The 20004-nt window shown below is 39.2% G+C and overlaps 1 protein-coding gene across 1 annotated transcript; it reads right to left on the reverse strand.

The window, feature by feature from the left end:
- Positions 1-798: 798 nt before the first annotated feature.
- On the reverse strand, positions 799-19564 carry dbh (dopamine beta-hydroxylase (dopamine beta-monooxygenase)). Its single transcript, XM_035907015.2, has 12 exons — positions 18831-19564; positions 14560-14706; positions 12500-12757; positions 11952-12128; positions 7873-7975; positions 6900-7066; positions 6607-6750; positions 4780-4818; positions 4336-4395; positions 3986-4113; positions 3557-3716; positions 799-1382 (listed from the first exon to the last, which is right to left on the reverse strand). The coding sequence occupies exons 1-12, from the start codon at positions 19197-19199 to the stop codon at positions 1290-1292; spliced, it is 1845 nt and encodes a 614-aa protein (XP_035762908.2). The 5' UTR covers positions 19200-19564; the 3' UTR covers positions 799-1289.
- Positions 19565-20004: the final 440 nt, after the last annotated feature.

The raw sequence follows: 20004 nt of genomic DNA on the forward strand, positions 1-20004 counted from the left end.
TAGGTGCTGTTTTTTAGTTATAATTATTCTTAGTGTTTACACAAGTATCTAAATCTGGTTTGACACTCATAAGACAATGTTTTGTTTACTCTAACTTACACGAATATACTTCGAGTCCAGCGCACACACACTGTGAACAGCTCAGAAAAAGGTGTCTAAATAAGGGAAGGCATTTGTATGTGTGTTTCATGCTTCTCCCGCCGATGTTTGTTGAAACCGGTTCAGCACGAAATGTTTACTAATGTGGAATGATTCATCGATTCTGCTCACAAGGCCATTAATCATTGCAATGGTTGTTCTCAGGAGCAGTCTAGGTTAATAACGAGATTTATGTGGGAAATTTGAAACACGCTGATAAAACACTGCAGCTCTTTTATCACATTGTAGGTAGAGTTTCTGTTTCTTTTGTTTGTTTGTTTTTTAGCTTTTTCTTCCTGTAATATGATTAAACACTGAAAACCTCTCAATGGAAAACTGGCTTGTTGTTAAAATTGATCTTGTTATTGGATGTTTGGATGTACATTTGGACTGTGCGTTTATTATTAATGCTTAGAGAGAAAATATGATCAGTTTAAAATGAATAAAAAATGAGAGGTGGAAAGATGTGGCGGCATGTCAAATTATAAAGCAAATGTTAACCCTCATTCATTTCTTCTGTCCAACGCGATTTGTGTTTTAATAAATGTCTATTTAACATTCAACACTTTGTGACATTCATTATTCATCCATCCATTTACTTTAACTAAGGAAAGGATAAAAATGTGTTTATTTTTAATTATTTTTATTTAATGTCTTGCCTTTGAATAACACTCAAGTCACTTATTATGCTGTGTTTAGTACAGATTGTAATTATTCACCAAATGACATCGTGTTTCCAGCCCAAATGTTTTGAGTTGGTCAACAGGATCACAGGGAACAAACATGTAGGTATGTTATGTCTCTGCACAAACGTAACATGTCTGTTGATAACAGCTACAAAAAAAACCTGCCAGCATTATTTTAATTTAGTTTGATACCTGCCATTCCCAATTTGTAGAGTTTTAAATGGTTTCAATAGGGAAAAAAATATGATTGTTACTAACAGAATTTATATGTACTAACGATAACACAGACTGCAGGAATTTATATAAGTATATAGTTACAGCAAGTAGATAACAAACACATAAAAACCAAGGCAAACTGAATCAAATTGTGGGAACTTGTTTGGGTTTCCACTCTTGAGATCTCCCTTTTCCTTGGGCTGAAACATCCTGCAAACCCCCTGTTGCTCACATTGAAGGTGTAAGGCATCAGTTGGTGCGAAGCGTGCCTCGCTTACAGGTGTACTGAGGTTTTTCAAGGACAGTGGTCACCGCTGGTATGGGCTGTTTGTCCCAGTCACCCTGGAAACACACATGATATGTTCTTAAAATCGAATGTATTATTTAATTCTGGGTGCTTTAAAATAATAGCCAGACAGTTTATGTTCTTCAGACAGATTTTAATGAAGTAATAACCTTGCCGCCACTGTCACACATTCCTCAAATTCACAAAATTATGAAATGCACATGAAGCTTTGGGACATAGCTTTAAGACTGAAAATGCTAAATACTGTTAAGCTAAAGAGTTTATAAATGCACAGTGACCATTTACAGGAAACACTGTGACTATGTACTACTACTTTTCAGAAAAAGAAGCTGGTGTGACTCTGATACATTTAAATACGTTCAGTGACCTTTAACTACATCTTGCTATTATCGGGTCACAAGAGATGGCCATTATCAGCAGAAATACTCAGATAGGCTGTTGCATTTAAATGATGCCCAGTTGGTACAAAAGGGCCCAAAGTGTGCCAAGAAAACATCCCCCACACCATTAGACTACTACCAGCCTGAACCACTGATACAAGGCAGAATGGATCCATGTTTTCATGTTTGTATCAGCAGAAATTGAGACCTGTCAGGCCAGGCAACATGTTTCCAATCTTCTTTTGTCCACTTATGGTGAGCCTGAATGAACTGCAGCCTCAATTTTGCGCTTTACAGTAGCTCGCCTGTTTCAAGATTCAGTGTGCCGTGTGTTCAGAGATGCTCTTTTGCATGTCTTTTTTGTAAGTGTTTAACAAGTGGTCATCTCAGCCATACAATTTTCTGTAAACCTTAGTAATGGTTGTGTTGGAAAATCCCAGTAGGTTGGCAGTTCCAGAAATACTCAGACCAGCAACAAGTATGCCAGGTTTAAAGAGTAATTTGTGTTCTGTATGTAATGCCTTGCACAGTGCTTAAAGCAGGTAGAGCCTGCTGTTGCGCCTAGGTTTTTCTTTGTTGAGCTTCACATTTTTGCTTCATGTTTTGTTAAAAACAAAACTTGGATATTTTGCATGAGCTCATCCCTAAATTGGCTCCATTGCTCATTATCTCTTGCAAAGTTTTCAAGTGCCAAACAACATCTGCTGTATGTACTCTGCCATACAGAGTGCTGGCAGCTCAAATACTAAAACAGTGAGCTTGACTATAAGTGCAATTGTTGAATTACTGTGTTAATTTCTCTCATTACGGATTCCCCGAAAAAAAAAAAAAAAAAAAATAAATGTATATATGTATCTTGAACACAGTTTTGCCCTCCAGTGGTGGCACCATAACTGAAATATGCCAGATAAAAAGGTGTCAAACTAGTTAAAGAAGAGACAGATAGATGTACAGATATACCTTATTTCTAGAGAGACAGAATTGTTAATACTTCGTATTTTAAATCATAAGATTAGATAGAAAAATGCAACTGGTGCCATTTTTCCAAAGTTGGTAACCACAGTATATTCGCTGACGGGGCTACTGACTAGTGCTATGAGAATATACAATATAATTTGAGAACATCAGATGTAGAGCGTCTGTGTTACTGACACATTTTTTTCTGGATCACAGGCAAGTGACTTTCATTACTAGAGCTAGAGTTTTCATTTTGATGTGAAAGTTTTGCGGATGCTACTGACAAAATGTGGGGATTTTTCAGGTAAAAAAATTCAATCAACAGCTTTGGCCTTAATGGATTAACTAAATAAATCCTCACAGCAGACAAATTCTCTGTACATTTAGCTGATTCAGAACTGTAGCTCTGTACCTTGTGGGTTTCTTTCATAAGCAGTCCTGATTTTATCCTGGATTTTTATGTGACGTATTTGGCCTGAATTTTAAATTATGTGCTGTTTCCAAACCTAGATCACCTAAAATCCGTTTATCCTTTACTTGTCTTAGTGACGCTCTGTTCGTGTATCCACCGAAACGCTGCAGTATGGTATATGTAACTGCTTTTCACTAACTGCACAAGTTAAGTTAAACTTCAAGACTAAAGCAAAATTTCTGACAGAAAACCTTGATCGAGGCTTCTTCACAGTTTGTAATTGATTTATTCTCTCTGATCCAAACAGCTTGTGTGCATCTGAGTTGATTTTACAAGTTAACAAGCTGTCTGTTCAGCTGCTCTGACTCACTGTCCCACTGATGTCTTCTTTTGAACTGGCCTAATTGGTGGCTTGGCAGTCTATTGTAGCGGGTGTATGTGTGCGTGACTGGGGACTTACAGGAAAGAGGCGTGCAGTCGACTGATTGCAGTGCATCGAGATGGGGGCTGTGTTATAAAGCGAGTCCAGCACTTTTCCGGTGAATTCATCCCACTCTAGTTGAGAAAACTGCTCCGTCACACTAACCTCACCACACACACACTGGTCATTTCCGTGGAACCTGCAGGGAAGGAGGGTAGGATGGAGAGGGGGAAGAGAGATTTGAAGGAAAGTCAATAAAAGAAGGAGGCAGAACGAGATTGAGAAAGGATTAGGAATCTGAGTTATCAGGACACAGTTTTACTTTTGGACAATGTAATCACCACGCGTCCCCAGGAAGAGATGAATGCTGAGAACAAAAACGGCTTAGTCACATGTGAGAGGAAGAGGGAAAGGAGAAAGAGTAGCTAATCGTTTTAGGGAGCGCGAAATGTTGTGTGCCTGCACTACCTGTTAATGAAGTTAAAATATTTCTGCAGGTATCCTTGGTCAACGTGGCTCTTGCAGAGCTCCAGCTGGGTACGGGGGTAGTAGTGAATGTAGTTGACACACATTTCATCCATGATGCCAAAACCACCCTGAGGAGACAAAGATATTTCAGACAGTGAAAATATAGTACACAGAGCAGATACAGGGTTGCCAAGACAGCGAGAACAAAAGAAATATGTTGAGTTTTGAAGGAGAAAGATGGAAGGAGATTAAAGAAGCTGCTCGTGGTTATCCTTCTGTTATTCACAATGATCAGGGTGAAATCCGGTAACAAGAAAAGTGTTTTTATATATTCAGAGTGCGCTGCTCACCACTGTAGGCTTGCTCCTATCTTCTGTGTTATAAGTACACTTTGTTATAAGTACGTCACCCTGTGGGATTAAGCACAGATATGAAGACATTCCACCACATTTTATATTTAGCAAACAACACTGATGATACTTTAAGATTACTGCCAGAAAATCATTCATGTAAGAGGTACAGTGTCCAGTCAGAGCTGCTGCTATTCCCAGGAGATGGGCCAAGCTGCCTATTGCTGTTGCACTTTTGTTTAAACGCTTTCTACAGTAGTAAGCTACTCTAATTAAAAACTTCATAGGCGAAGGGGAAATCATATCTACAGGGCTCTAGCATTAAAAAAAAAAGACAGTAATTGGAATCTATTCGTAGAACAAGCACAGTCGTGAAGTAAACAAAAACATGTTATTGCCTTTTGTAATTTCTGTTGAAAATACAGCCATTTGTTGGATACTTACAGGCAAAATGTTCACCATTTTCCTAAGAACTCGGATTGTCTGTATGAAAACAAAGACAAAAAAAAAGACAAAAATAGAGTTTTTCAAAATTAATAGTAAGTCCTGCAAGAAGCTTCTGGGTTTAAGAAGCTTCTGGGCTGTAAGTGATGGTGAATGGGTGTTTGTCTCTCTGTGTTAGCCCATCAATAGATTGGTGCTATAACCTAAAAAGCAGCCTGCTGTTCAACCTATGACAGGCGTAGGATAGTCCCCTGGATGGATGGATGCAATCATGGATGTATGTATTGATAAAAGAGTTCACATTTACCACTGCAAAATGCAGTACTCTGCATAGCATCTTAATTTTAGGTATAACTGGATACTCTGTGTACAGCACAAATGCAGTAAGAAAAACCAGTGGCTGCTTTCCTTGGAGGCACCTTTCACAGTTATTAGCTTTCTCTGTTAAAAGGTCTATTAGCTTGGCTGAGACTGGTTTGATGCGGTTCTTATTGCTCAATAAGGCTGCAGGTGAAACTTAATCGGACATCAGCAGCAGCTGGACATTTTATTTGAGAGTCTGTGTCCAGCTGTGTGTGTGTATTTGCCTCAGGATAGTGTGCATAAATAAAACACAGCAGATGTCGACAACTGATTAGATGTTTAGTTGATAGGTCTTTGCATATAAGGCATTATATAAGGCATCCATCTATTACCTGACCTACACCTTCACTCAGTCATCAATGCTTTTCTCTAATATAAAGCCTGAAATGGAGGCACACTGTATCTCTTTGCCGCTGCAAAGCTCCTGTAAAGGGAACTATTCAAAACCAGGATGCTGCTGAAGCTGAAGACTACATCACTATCTAGTGACGTCAATACTGATGTCAGTGCTTATACAAGGTTGCTGATGGTCTTTAGATGTATAAAATGTTAAGTGTTCTAAGTGTGAGCTTCTCTTTCGCTCCTGTTTTTTGGACAGGAGTGACTTCTGACCTTCATCACTAGATACGCTTTTTTGTTTTTTAAGAATAAGAATCTTTTTCAGTTACATATTGACTCTATTTTGAAATAGTTTTTCTAAAGCACGTGTCAAAACTTGTTGAGCTTTTGCTCCCCGAAAACTAAAAAGCTACCCGATGCCTACAGCCAATTTAGAATCGCCAGTTAACCCAACCTTCATATTTTGGACTGTGGGTGGAGCAGGCACAGGGATGATGTGCAGTACTTTTATACTGAAAGATTTCAGCTGATCAGTAAGTTGGAACTGAGACTTGCTGAGAGACAGGAGTGCTAATCTGTACACCACTGTGCCATCCAATGTGTCCCAAGTGCTTTTTAATATTAAACCCAACATGTTATTAACCAGCCAGTGAAAATATACTGTAAAAGTATGTGATTTATTCCTATTTTAACGGAACATTATTAAATTACTCAGCATTAACGACAGGAAATTAGTAAGTAAATGATGAAGAAGTACTCTGATTGACTCTTAAACACATGTGTACATCATTAACAACATGCATGATCACGTATTCATTTGCATTTTAGCTGTTTTTCGCCTCTCTAGCTTATCTGTGTATCTCATGGCCTGTGTATACTGTACGCGGGTCACTTTACCGCAGTCCAATCAGACTTTACTTTTTTTTTTTAATGTTGGAGAAAGTAGTAAAAGGGTAAAAAAAAAAAAGACTCTGGTTTAATTTACCAAATATTTGTTGTGAATAAGCTTTGAAACACACATCTCTTTGAGATCTAAAATAAAGGCCACCTTAACCCAGTCTAATTTAAGACACAGTGTGCAAAGGTGGAGTTCCTCTGCATAAACAGAGCCCTGCTATCTCCCACCTGGTAGTGCGTACTGAAATGCTGGTCTTCCTGTACCACCTCCAGCTCTTTGCCTCCCCTCACCAAAATCGTCGTCACCCCACGCCCTGCCAAGTGGGTGTGCAGCTGGGAAGCAAATACATAGATTCCACCTGAAGGCAAAGCCTAGGTAGACAGAGAAAGAGTCAAGCTCCAACTAAAACTTTTTTTTACCATAGAGACAAAGAGAAAAAACTTGGGAAAAGAAAGACATGTCAGCCAAAATATTCCCCCCAGCATTTTAACTATAAATAATGAAGTAAATCTGTACATACTGTTTGGGTACACTTGGAGGTGCAGTATCCACTGAGGTAAAAGGTGTGTTGTTTAGGTGGGATAGCCATTACAGGAGTGTAAACGAGGCCCAGCTCCATGATCCCTGCATCGTAGCGCCTCAGGCTCGGGGTGTAATACAGTCGTATCCCTGATGAGTCACGCCGGCCTGTGTGAAGAATATTAAAATATTAGAACACATTTAGCATATCTTCAGTTAACTACTTACTTTTAGATCATTTTAAAACATTTGATAGCCAGAATAGTCTTGTATTATACCAGACTAAGAATACACATAATTAAAAAATAAGGAATTTATTTCAGGTGCTGTTTGTGTGCTACAACAACAGATCTTGGAAGGAGATTAACAGAAACATAAAAAGAGGATTATAAGGTAAGGTCTAGTTAATATGTAATTATATACTGTAATATGTAGTATGTATGTTTGGCCCAGGTAAATATGACTCCTCCTATTTTCTGTCAACTGTTTAGACAACAAAGTATAACAACCTCTAAAACACTTGCTATGTGCAATTTGTTAGCATAAGATATTAAAAGGTGATCTTGGTGATATTTCTGAAATTAATTTAATAATTCAAGAGGAACCCTCTTGTTCCAGGGGTCCAGCTGGGGACCTTTGTTGAATGTCATCCTCCACCCCTCGCTTTCTTGTTTCCTGTTATTGAAGACCTGTGGTTTCTAAATTATTTTAAATCGCAGAAATACTGTATTATAAGAGCCAGGGCTGAAAAAGTAAGAAATACTTGGAAGATATCTGTGTATTTCAAGGTTTGATTGGGATAAGGAAGACAAAGTGGGTCTGCACTGACAGAGTTCAAGACAACCCTGTGGATCTTGGAGAGAGATCCTGCACAGAGAGTCCTGCTGCTGCTGTGTGTGTGTGTCAAAAAAGTGAAAAACATTCTTAGATGCATGCGCCTGAAGTTTGCTTGTTCACATATATAGTGTATGTACCAGATATAAGGAGAGGGTTGTGGTAATGGACCTCCAGACGGAGGAATCTTGAGGAACCTGGTCCACCCATAGCCAAGCCTGCATCAGGGGGATAGTAGAAAGCCTGCAAATACACACAAATGCACACATATTTATGATTTTTTTTTTAAAGATCATATAACAGGTTTTTTTTCACATATCATACAACAGGGCAAAAACATTTTCAGGTTTCCATTAATCATTTTTTATATGCTTGCAATATAATGTTCCATCTATCCATAAGCATCATTCTTCTGTTCTCTTAACATGTGATCGCTTCGTCAAAGCAAGCTCTCCTTGTCCTGCTCAATAGAATTCTTGCTGAAGCCCATAAAGAAACAGGGATACCTATGCACAACCAAGTACATAGTTTAAATCTGTAAATTAATTTACGTAGCACAGGCTATTACAGACAGCTGAGAATTTTTTTTGTCATGTCATGTATAATTATGACTTAAATCATGTGTATCTATATTTTTCTTATAGAAAAATAAATATTTTTTACAAAAAAGAAAAAAAATACTACAAATAAAAAAGGCTGTATTCTTCGGGATCATATCAGAGCCACTGCCTTCATCGATTACATAGAGAAATCCACATTAAGCTTTAATCTTGCTCTCATGTCCTAACATTAAATCCTCTGAAACATGTCCCTTGCACACAAACGCACCTTTTTCTTCGGTGCTACTCTCCCTTTTTGCATTCTGATAGCGTCATACATTATTGATTTTCTTCACTTCAGAACTTCCTTCACTCTATTTTTCTCTTTTTCTCTTGTTTTGCATGGCCACGTTTCCCTTCTGATGCGGTGCCGAGGAGAATGAAACAACACTATTAAGAGGTGATGAAAGAGGCCTGAATATTTCCCACCTAATCTTGTCTCCACAGCTCACAGCTCACAGAAGGCATCCTGCTTGTTTTTGTTTAGCTGGCAGATAATCCAATCGGAGAGGGGCCAGGCTGCCTGTGATACAGTGGGGAGTAGTGCAGACAAATATGTTGACAGCCTCACCATTCCTTGTCTGCTTTGCTTCTTGTGGCCAGCAGTAGGCTACCAAAGTATGGTAGATTAATAGCTGATAGATGACCGACTGACTATGTACCTGACTAATTCATAACAAGCGTCACCTCCCCTGTTTACGAGAGGTCCTTTCAAAAATGTAAATCTCCCAAAGAAAACGACACAAATCGTGGAACCTGGTTAAAAATAAAACAAACTGGCGATATGATGATGTTTTATCACTGCTATGCAATCTTTTAGTGACTTTCAGAGGTAATAAGGACATGACTCCAAAACTCTGCAACCAGATGCCACAAAGAAAACTTCTAAAATGCTATAATTATTATTAGATTTCACTACATAATAATTAAAGATGAATGAAAAGCTTAATGGCATTAAAGATGCTGATTTACGTTCATTTGTAACTCTGTATTTTTATACTTGGTTGTGGCGGAGGTGTGGTCCCGGGCGCGGCTGCAGGGGAGGAGTGGTGCAGTGAGCTCAACGGGGCGGTGCTGGAGACGCAGGTGAGAACAGCTGATGGCGTTTGGACTGATGATGGTTTCCTTCCCTTTTATAGTGAGACGGGAGAGGAGCGGAGGAGAGGCTGGAAATCAGCTGAGACCGGAGCTGTCAGACTGTGGTCGGTCATAACATATGTAAACGATAAATAAACGTGGCATCTGGCGACAAAGAACTGTGCGTGTGTGTACGTGTGTGAAGTGCATTTCACATTGGTGTTTGAGGGATTCATAGTTTAGTCCTTGTTTATCTTATACTGGACCTTACATCATCCTCTTTAGTTCCTCTGCTGTCTGAAACCAGACAGTTTAGCTCTCCTCGGGTTGGGGGCCCCATCTCTTAAAGCCCCCTTTTTTTCTGATCGGCTGGACCTCGCAAACACCTGGTGCTTTTCTATTTTCTCTTACTTCTTCCTTCTGATGGGGCTGTGCACTAGGACTGCCACAAGTACAATCCTTGACAATCACCATGATGTCTGGTTGATTGGCCAGAAGCTGCTTGTCTGTCTGGAAATCAGAGTCCCACAGGACCTTAGCCCTGTTGTCCTCAGCCACCTTTGGTGGTGCCTCCCATTGATGTTCTTGTACACAATGCCAGCCACTTACTCGTGCCTTCGTGTAAGCATCTTACATCCTGCTACTATGTGGTGAATAGACTCTGGGACATCTATGCGCAGCAGTGTTGGTCAAGTTACTTAAAAAAAGTAATCAGTAATTAATTACTGATTACTTCCCCCAAAAAGTAATCCCGTTACTTTACTGATTACTTATTTTCAAAAGTAATTAATTACGTAGTTACTTAGTTACTTAGTTACTTTTTAAAAACATGATTTACAACCTGAATAGGTGATAAAGCGATAGATCATTCAGCCCAATTCTACTTTGTCTACATAATCCCTCATACAAAATGTAATCAAATGGAAAAGTCTCTTTTTAAAACTTGTTTTGTTAGTTTTAATCTTTTAACTTTATGCATGAAGCAAAATTTAATTATATGCACCATTCTCTGACTTGAAGAAATTAGTTTAACATTTAAACCTATTTTCTGCACATTCCAGCACATAATATATATATATATATATATTTATTTATTTATTTATTTTTTAAATTTATTTATTTTTTTTGTGCAGAAAATAAATAAAGTCAAAGACTAGCGGTCCTTTTGCTCTATTTTCACCTGTAAAGCAGGAGTAGAGTAGGCGGAGGTTTATCCTGGTGCAGGTGTGCCGCAGCGGTCAGTGGAAGGATACCAAAGTAATCGGATTACAGTAACGCGTTACAAGTAACGCGTTACTGCCCATCTCTGATGAGCAGTGTGTGGCAGACTCCTGTCTCCATGGATGTGGTCCTTAGGGCCTGTTCTTGTGCTGGTATAATCAGAGCTCTGTACTGTCCTTTAGGCCGACATTTTGTAGCCACTAGCAGGATTTTTTTAATGTCAGTCACTTCAGTCAGTGGTACATCTTATGCAGGGACTTAGTCCTCCACTATAGTTCGTCTTCCTGTTCCTCATCACTGTGTGTCTTCAGCTGCCTACGGCACTTGGTGTACAGTGTGACCTTGGCAATGGGGGACAGCAGAGCTCTGAGCAGAACTCCTTTTTAACTTTGGTTTGTTCGCTACTCAAACTTTTTAGGTGCTAAATGTTCCACACTGACTTCTTTGTTCTGAAAACAGCTGTCTTCTACAGCTGGCAATGAATTTGTTGAAGGTAAAAACTGTGGACAGGGAAGTGAAAGCAATGAGAAAAAAAAAAGGCAAGCAAGTTTTTGTAGAGGGAAGGCAAGCCTCAGAATAAGGTAGCAGTTTTGTGAGTTTTGTGATTGAAAAGTAAAACAAATCACTAACAACAAGAATCTAAGTACTGTTTGGGTTGCATCTGTATTTTTCTGCTTCTTAAAAAACCATCCCAACTCATGTTCTCTAGTAGCAAACACTCGGAGAATTCAGCCTCACAATGATCGGAAGAGCCAGCGTTAAAGGATAGAAAAGTGGCACTGCTATAAACGGCTCGCTGCAGCAAGCCAAGTTATTCCTGTTTCAACTTTTCTGACACCTTCTCCTTACCTCCTCACTGCAGTTTTAATTTGTGTCTCCTATGACGATATTTGTGCTTCCATGTAAGCATGAATATTTCTGTGTGAGTGTGCATCCCACATGCAGACTGTCTCCAAGCTCTTAATAGATATGTGCTGCGTGTGGGCTCATCTATACAAGATTTTATGCTGGCAATTCTAGGCTTGGATATCACTTGCGTAGGAGTTTTTGTTTATCTCCTATTATAGGTACAAGCATTGGACCAAAAACTTTCCCAACTCTGTGTTTCAATTAAGCACTTGCTATATGTATTGAAAAAAATTTTTTTTTTAAATAATGTTTATGTGGGTGTCTGTCTTTTTTAAATTATTTTCCCTTTGTGGCTTATCTGTTTTGCAGATTGAAGACATTTGGGTTAGGAATTTAAGCTTATTTGTATTTCATACTGAGGCAAGGTAATGTCATTCAGACAGGAGTAGGAAGGTCAGTATTTCCCATCATACCTCAGCCCCCATAGCCCATGCAGCTAGCACGTGTCGGCAAAAGTTGAGGTTTTTCGGCTTCATTTTGTCATCACAGGAGCCGCTGTACGCTGGAACTGCAGGGACATCCGGAGAACACTCAAACACTTCTATGTGATGCACGATGGCCTCGTTCCCTGGAGTTATCGCCGACTCATACTGAAAGAAAAAAAGAAAATGTATATGTATTTTTATGCAAGACATGTCAATACTGCTGTGGCAGGAAGTCACAGGCTGAAATGTATCTGTTTCTTTCTGCTGTCATGTAACATTAAAGGCATTACGTTCCCATATGTGCCGAGGATTTCTGAGTAATCTATATCACTAAAAATGCCTGTGCAAAGGGTTACTTTTTGTGTTGACACATCTGCTTTGTGGCCATGCTGGGTATTTTGTTTGATCTAGCTTGTAGACATGGAGAATAACGGCTGCCTGTGCACAATCATCTGAAACACCCCCTCAGCTGTGTGTAAAAAGACTCTTCGCTGAATATTTCTGTTTTTAGAAGCTTTTTTTCCTTTCTTTTTTACCATAACAATGTGGTTCTTGGCCAAATTTTCCGGCAGGTTGTGGATGTAGCACCAGTAGGTAGTCTCTTGATTTGGTATGATGACATTTGGTGCCACTACATCTAACATTTGTACGTCTGGAGGCAGGGTAGGTGGCGGCGTGTCGGGACGCAACATCAGGACTCTCTGTACGCCTGTGCGGATCTCGGACAGGTTCAGCTTCTCCAGTGAGGCAAGTGGTTTATCCAAGAAGCCGTAGATGATGTGCACAGTCCCCTCCTGACAAATTAGAGCAATCACAAAAGAAAGAGTGTTTAATGGCCACAATAGGAGAATATGAACCTCCATGATGTGCATTTCTACTTAAGCATCCCTTCATTTTTATTAGGCTTTAATGCCTTCTGAGGCAAGCACAGCAAACTTTTCATTATGTTGTCATAGTGATGAGCCTTGCTTTGGTGCATCTGACTTAAAAATCTAATGTGGTGCCATGGAAACTATAATCATTATAATGTTCATTCCATAATTCAGAGTATTTTATATTCACACCTTAAATTAATCAGGTTCACAGCAATGAAAATACTGCAAAAGTGCAGGCACGTGCAGACGCATGCACATAGGCCCTGTCTCATTAACATGCAGAGTGCAAAGACAATGTGTTACATTGATGCGCTAACTCAAATACTTTCTGTCTGACATTCATGGTTTTTCCTCCTTCTCATCGCCTTCTTGTTATTTTGGCTTGAGGCCAAAACCAGCAAGTAAAATCATGCTGTAGTTCAGTCAGACGTGATCTGTGTAACACCTTGTCATACAGATTATTGCCATACAAAGTGATTTAGAGGTGAAAAAAATCAAAAAGACAGCAAAAACTACAGTCCTGGAGTTACAGTAAATTATTTTTCAACTTAGTCAAAAAAGTTAATTAAACAAACAAAAACAAAATGTGTGCTCTCAGAATAAAAGCCAGCACAATGCCCTTAATTTGAAGAATATTTAAAGCACTTCCTGGATTTAAATTGTTTTTGTTTAGAGTGCTCCTTAGAGGGGATACATATAAATTAAAAAAATATATAGAGGAGTTTAGAGGCACCGTCTTTTAAACAATATTTAAAATGCATTTATTCTTACAGCGTAGCCGTGTTCAACCTTAAAAAAAAAAAAAACTCAAGTAAGTTTCGACAGGGAGTTAAACAGATTTCATTGAATCAATGATTCTTTTCTGGCATTGTTCCACAGACAGGAATTTTCTCCTTCCTCCAATCCTACAATGTGGTCAAGATGGTATCTAGCCATCACAGGAGGTAATTAGCATACCTCTAGCCTACATGTGACAAACAAGGTTTTACAGTAAATAAAGTGATGAGCGGCAAATTAGCATCAGCATGCATCTTTGTCTGAATTTAAATGACACATCACACGTCTGCTGAATTGCCAACATTTCCTTTCAATGTGAAGAGGCGCCAGTCAAAAGAGATTAAACCAACGGGAAGGTTTTTAGATTTACAAATTACAGACTATTAAATATCCTGGCTTACATGAGGACTTCACTGCCTTTTTAAAACCTTGTTTGTCATTTAAAATGTTTTTATAGTATGTGCAGTCAGTTGTATGTTGCTTAAGAATTTGAGGGCTTGCTGAAAACCACTGGGAGGTTGTTTCAGTTTGAACAACACCCATAACTATGGGGTTCTTCAGTAATAGGTAACTTACCTGCTCATTTCCTAACTGAGTTTATCTGATGACTTCTGGCATGCACTCCTTTTCCTCCGTTCACCTTTACGTCGGGGAGCAGTTCAGATTTGGCAGTTTGTAAGATAAATTGTTGCTTTGGGGAGTTTTATGCATTTATTTATTCACTGCATTCTAGTGGGATAGCCGTGATGATAGCCAGCCTCTCTTTCTGAAAACTGTAATTGTGAGCAATATTTTATTAATCTTTGGTTTTAAAAAGGAAAGCAAAACTGCACCATCAAATTCATAAATAAACCACCTAAAGAAAGAGTCTCTTACTAGGTTTCTCCTGAGTACCAGAGCTTTAAAGAGCAGTGACATACACTAAGAATATAAACTCTTCACACCTCTATGATGTAGTCTCTGGGATCGCAGGTACTGAATGGTCTTTTGAAGAGCAGGTAATATCCTTCAGCTTTCTGTTTGGCTTCAATCAGGTCGTAGTCTTGTTGGCTGTCTAGTGATACATGACCCTTACTGTCACTCCAAGCATCCTGCAGGAGAAGACAGAATAAGTCTGGTTAGGTTTTGAATAACACGCAACAAATAGCAAAACAAAACATTTGAGAACACAGCGATAAGTTAGAGTCAACACTGAGCAACCTATTCTCAAACTGAGGGTTTGAGTCTAGTAATTAAGGGAAACAACTCATTCTCATTTTAAAAGACATACTGAGGCTACATTTTTTTAGGGAATTTCATTATTCTGCCATTAATGAACAAATTTCGGGAGAATTACGGGTGTGTGCAAAGCATGTAGCTGCTTGTTTCTTAAGTGGTGAAAAAGTTACATCTAGGAGAAAAATATTGGAGTTGTTTGGCAAGTAATTATAATCCAGTTAGAGAAATCATTGAAAGTGTGCCAGTTTGTGTTTTAGAGCCATCCAAGCCTGGTGTACACGATATTCTACTTCTCTGCCAGGAGGCTTTGCAGCAGCTCAGCTCGCTCTATCCACTTCTGTTATGTTTCTCACATTCATACCTGGCCAGAATAGCACCTAAGATCTCTTTCTTTATTTCCGTCTCCCTCTCTGTCGCTCTTATGTAACTGTTCTGCACACACTTCATAGACTTTAAAGCCAGCAATTCTGAAAACATACAGTATGTACAAATCAGGAGGAAAATGTTCACATTAAACAACATGTGCTATGTATGCATGTATGGAATTCACAAGCTGTGAGCTCTACAGATGGCTGAGACACAGAGTTATACAACTATTTTAAAAAGTGTTGAAGCCACAGTTTATGTGTTATCTAATCTTTTTATTTATTTGTTGTTGTTGTTTTTAAAGGAATCTCCACTGCGTGTGAATGAGTGGAGGAATCTTTTGTCCCTGCCCTCTGAAAAAGCACAGATCAGTGTATAAGTTATGATAGAGGTCTTTCAGTCCTAGGTCACACAATAAACATGTTGGTAAATGCAGTGGGTAAAATTAATGTTGATTGTCAGTTTTTTTCCCTAGTGTCATATAAAGAAATTAAGACTTGAGACTTTTGCTAGCTTTTTTTTTTAGCTGCTGAATGCTCCAGTGTGTGCACACGGTAGTGGGCAACTCTTTCTAACATCCTCTTTCCCCCCTGAGCAGGTAGGTGGGCTTTTAGAGCTTTCATCCAAGTGCAGGTGAGAATGATCCTACACAAGGAATAAAAAAAAAGATAACATTTCAGAACAGACAACCAAAGAATGACAGGCTTGATACAGATGAAGAGCTATTGAGACTAAACTGATAGTTCTCTGTAGTTTTATCATTACCAAGGACTCTTTACACATCATCATCTGGTACAGACCATTATGAATTTTTTTTATTGTTTATATTTGCTTTAATACTCTAGAAAAAAAAATCCAATTTACCGTTATTTGCATTTGTTTTATGCTATTTAATGTTACTATATCTAATATAGCAGCTGTAAATGGCTTTGCATTAACAACTGTTCATAACTGTCATACTGCTGGACCCACAAGTTTTGAGTTCTGTGGACTTTGAAATCTTATTTATTATGTTTTTTAGCTTTTTAAATAATAATAATAATAATGGATTGGATTTCTATAGCGCTTTTCAAGGCACCCAAAGCGCTTTACAATGCCACTATTCATTCACTCTCGCATTCACACACTGGTGGAGGCAAGCTACGGTTGTAGCCACAGCTGCCCTGGGGCAGACTGACAGAAGCGAGGCTGCCATATCGCGCCATCGGCCCCTCTGGCCAACACCAGTAGGCGGTAGGTAAAGTGTCTTGCCCAAGGACACAACGACCAGGACAGAGAGCCCGGGGATCGAACCGGCGACCTTCCGGTTACAGATACGCTTCCCAACCCCCTGAGCCTCGGTCGCCCTATGAATAATAAATAAATGCCCTATAAATGTCTTATTATTGTCTTTCTTTTAGCTTTAAGTTCTATTGGGGTGGCTGTAGCTCAGGTGGTAGAGCAGGTCATCCACTGATCGGAAGGTTGGTGATTCGATTCCTGGCTTCCCCTAGTCTACATGCCAAATATCCTTGGGCAAAATACTAACCCCAAATTGCTCTCCGATGCATCCATCGGAGTATGAATGTGTGTGAATGTTAGCTATGAAGCACTTAGAAAGATGTGCTTGTGGGAATGGGTGTAAATGTAAATGGGTGAAGGTACAGGCACAAGTTGTGTAAAGCGCTTTGAGTGCTCAGATGAGTAGAAAAGCGCTATATAAGAACCAGTCCATTTACCATATTGTGTGTTTATTTCATCTTCCATACACACTGCTGTGAAGATCATAGCAGAGATTTTTTTTCATCAATCTATTGAAAGTCCAGAGTTTCTGAGTTCCTGATTGTACAGAAATGGTTCAAGCTTGAGTAGCCAGTCACTGAAAAGTCTGTGAATATATGTGCATGTGTGTGTGTGCGTGTGTGTGTGTACGGGTGTGTGCGTGTGTGTGCATGTGTGTGTGTGTGTGTGCCTGAGAGGGAGCAAGAAAGAGAGGGAGGGAGGGAGACAGTGGAACAGCAGTGACCTTTCTTCTGTGGGTAATTTTGGCCTTCTGAGGAAAGAACGATGGAACTGGAGAAGAAAGAAAGTCAGACAGGAGGCAATCGATTGAACAAGAAAAGACTTACAATGATGCGAGTGTTACATGTAGATTGTAGATGCTTTTAAAAGGTGGGTGTTAGGAGAAAACCCCAGGAAGCAAAGAATCACGGGCCCAGAGTTAATTCATGTACATGGGCGGTTCCTGAGCACGATCCGTCAACTACAGAGTCGTGCAGGAATGCGCGCCGGGCATCTGCTCACACTTTATTATATACTGTCTTACTCATGGGTGGAGTACAAGTTAAGGAAAAAACAACTTCTTATCTGGCGATTGCATACGAGGCTGCACAGGATGCAGCCTTGCAAGACAAAGAGGAACAAGTTGATTAACGATCTTGTAATGGGTTGAAACAATACATGTGGGTGTTGTCTAAACTTGAGCAACTTCCTCATGTGGTCACTTTGTTCCAGTTAAAGAATTGCTGACACGCTATGTACAGGCATTACTGTGAAATTCAAATAAAGCTAAACATAAGCAATTATCACAGTTGAATAAAGTAATAAAATTCAAAATCTTTTAACAGTGGGAATGCGACACTGACATTTATGGAAATATTTCAGAATTAAATGAAGGCATATCTTTGAAATTAAGTATAAATGATACAAATTATTTAAATTTTACACTACTCCTTATTAATTCATAAACATTCTTATAACATGTATCCTCATTTTAAACTGGACAATTCCATGTCAAGATCCAAAAGCATGCAGCTTGTTGATATACATGTAAAATAAATGTATTGTACTTAATTTTTTTTCCCATCTTATTGAAGGAAACAAGAAAATTGTCTGTAATAGATATGGATTATTGGAACGTATTAGCACCACATGTGTTGCCTGTAGCTGAAAAATAAGTGATATTCCATATTTTGATAACTACACCACTTAGACTCTGTTCTTATGTTACTATTATAAAATATTAAAGAAAAAAATCTAAAGGAGAAGGAATGAGAATTTAAACACATTCTGGTGCTTTCATTAATATTTCCACATAAACTCATTAGGAATACTAAAAGATTGGGGAAAAGTGTAAATCCAAACATTTTTATAGCTATGTATATTGTTTTTAAAGACAGCGTATTAGAGAAAAAGTTGGATTTTGTTTAAAGGCTCAAGTCTGGCAAAAAGAAAATGAGGTAATATACATACACATCTTAATCAGCACAGGATTCAACTTTGATATGCTAATATCTGCTAATAATTCCCAGATGAATTTCAGCTATTAGTGCTGTTTGAGTGATTTCCAATTAGTGCAGACCGCCTGCATCCTTTGTGACTATGTGATCATGAAGCACACCATCCGCCGGCTCCTTCTGCAAAAACACCAATCTCACACTCCAAGGACCACAGGCAGATGATTTCTGAGAAAGAGGAAAATCTCACCTCTTTAAGGACTTCCGTGTAATCCCTGAGCATTTATGAATATGGCAAGCTAACTTGCAATAAAAATTGGCAAAGGGAGCATGATAGACTCTTTTACCTACTAAAATTAAAGTCCTTTTTACAGAGTCTTATGAAGATAAAATACACACATCTAGGGTTTACTTACTCCAAAGTAGCTCTGGGTTCCAGAGTCCCACAGCACCAACAGGTCAGCATTGGTCAGCTCTCCCCGATCGGACATCCCCAGGACCACCCCGTGTCTAAGCTCTGCAACCCTCAGCTCCATATAAATCTCCTGGTTGGTGTAGCTGACATTCCAAGCCAGCTGGAGCTCCCCTCGTGGATCAAGGGGCACACGGAAAGGCATGGGGAGAGGTGGGAGAGGGCGAGAGGGGTTTGGTTTAAGGCTGGACACTTCAATAGGATTGTTGGGCGCCTGGTAAGAAGCCACCAAGATGACCATTAGAGCAGCCAGGGCAGTAAAATACATGATGGTTATGTCCTGAAGGCGAAGGTTTTTGCTGAAGATCCGCATCCCCAACGACAGATCGTAATGAGCTTCAGTAAAACAGCGAACAGAGTCTCTCAGGTTTTCTTTCCACCTCAATTTCTTTTCTTTCTCTTTAACCAAAGTTGAACTGGAATTCAATCCAAAATGTTTTGTGGAAACTTTTTCTCCAGAGCTGTAAAATTCTCCAAACTCAAGCACTCACTGTGTTTCTCTTCTTTGCATTCTGGCCACAGCAGAATCCCTTTCAGTGGTCATTCGAGGATTGTTGTTTTTTCTTCTTCACATGTTTTCTATCCTCTCAGGCTCTCATTTTCTGAAAAGTTTGACTTTCTTTTAAAAACCACCAGTTTCCCAGTGTTTAGGTTTCTCTGTCTCCAAGCCTTTTTGGGTATTGTCTCTGAGCAACTGCCCGGTCTCTGTCTGTCTCATTCACCTCTCTGGTTTTTAAGAGACTCCTCCCTAGTGATTTGTCTGTTTTTATCCAGCCTAATGGTATTACATTTGTTGAGGAAAATTGGATTGTATTCTTTAGGCCCTGGGGTCAACCATGATTCTGCACATCTGCCAGACCCTAATTGATCCAAATTCAACCATGGACATTATCAGCGACAATCAACTCCAGCTAACCAAACTTTATTGCTAACTCCATCTTTGTCGTTTTGTCTTTTTGCTCGGTAAACATGTTTCATATTAAAATGTTGTTTTACACCTAGCTTTTTTGGGTATTTAAAAAAGTAGATTTAGGGGGCAGCAAACGGTTCGGGAGGAGTAAACAGGGCATTAACTTATTAGGCCCATTCCTTAAGCCACTGCCTGAGGCTGCAGAAGA

This window comes from Neolamprologus brichardi, chromosome 7 (genome assembly GCF_056152115.1).
Source record: "Neolamprologus brichardi isolate AB-2024 chromosome 7, ASM5615211v1, whole genome shotgun sequence".
Classification (NCBI taxonomy): domain Eukaryota; kingdom Metazoa; phylum Chordata; class Actinopteri; order Cichliformes; family Cichlidae; genus Neolamprologus; species Neolamprologus brichardi.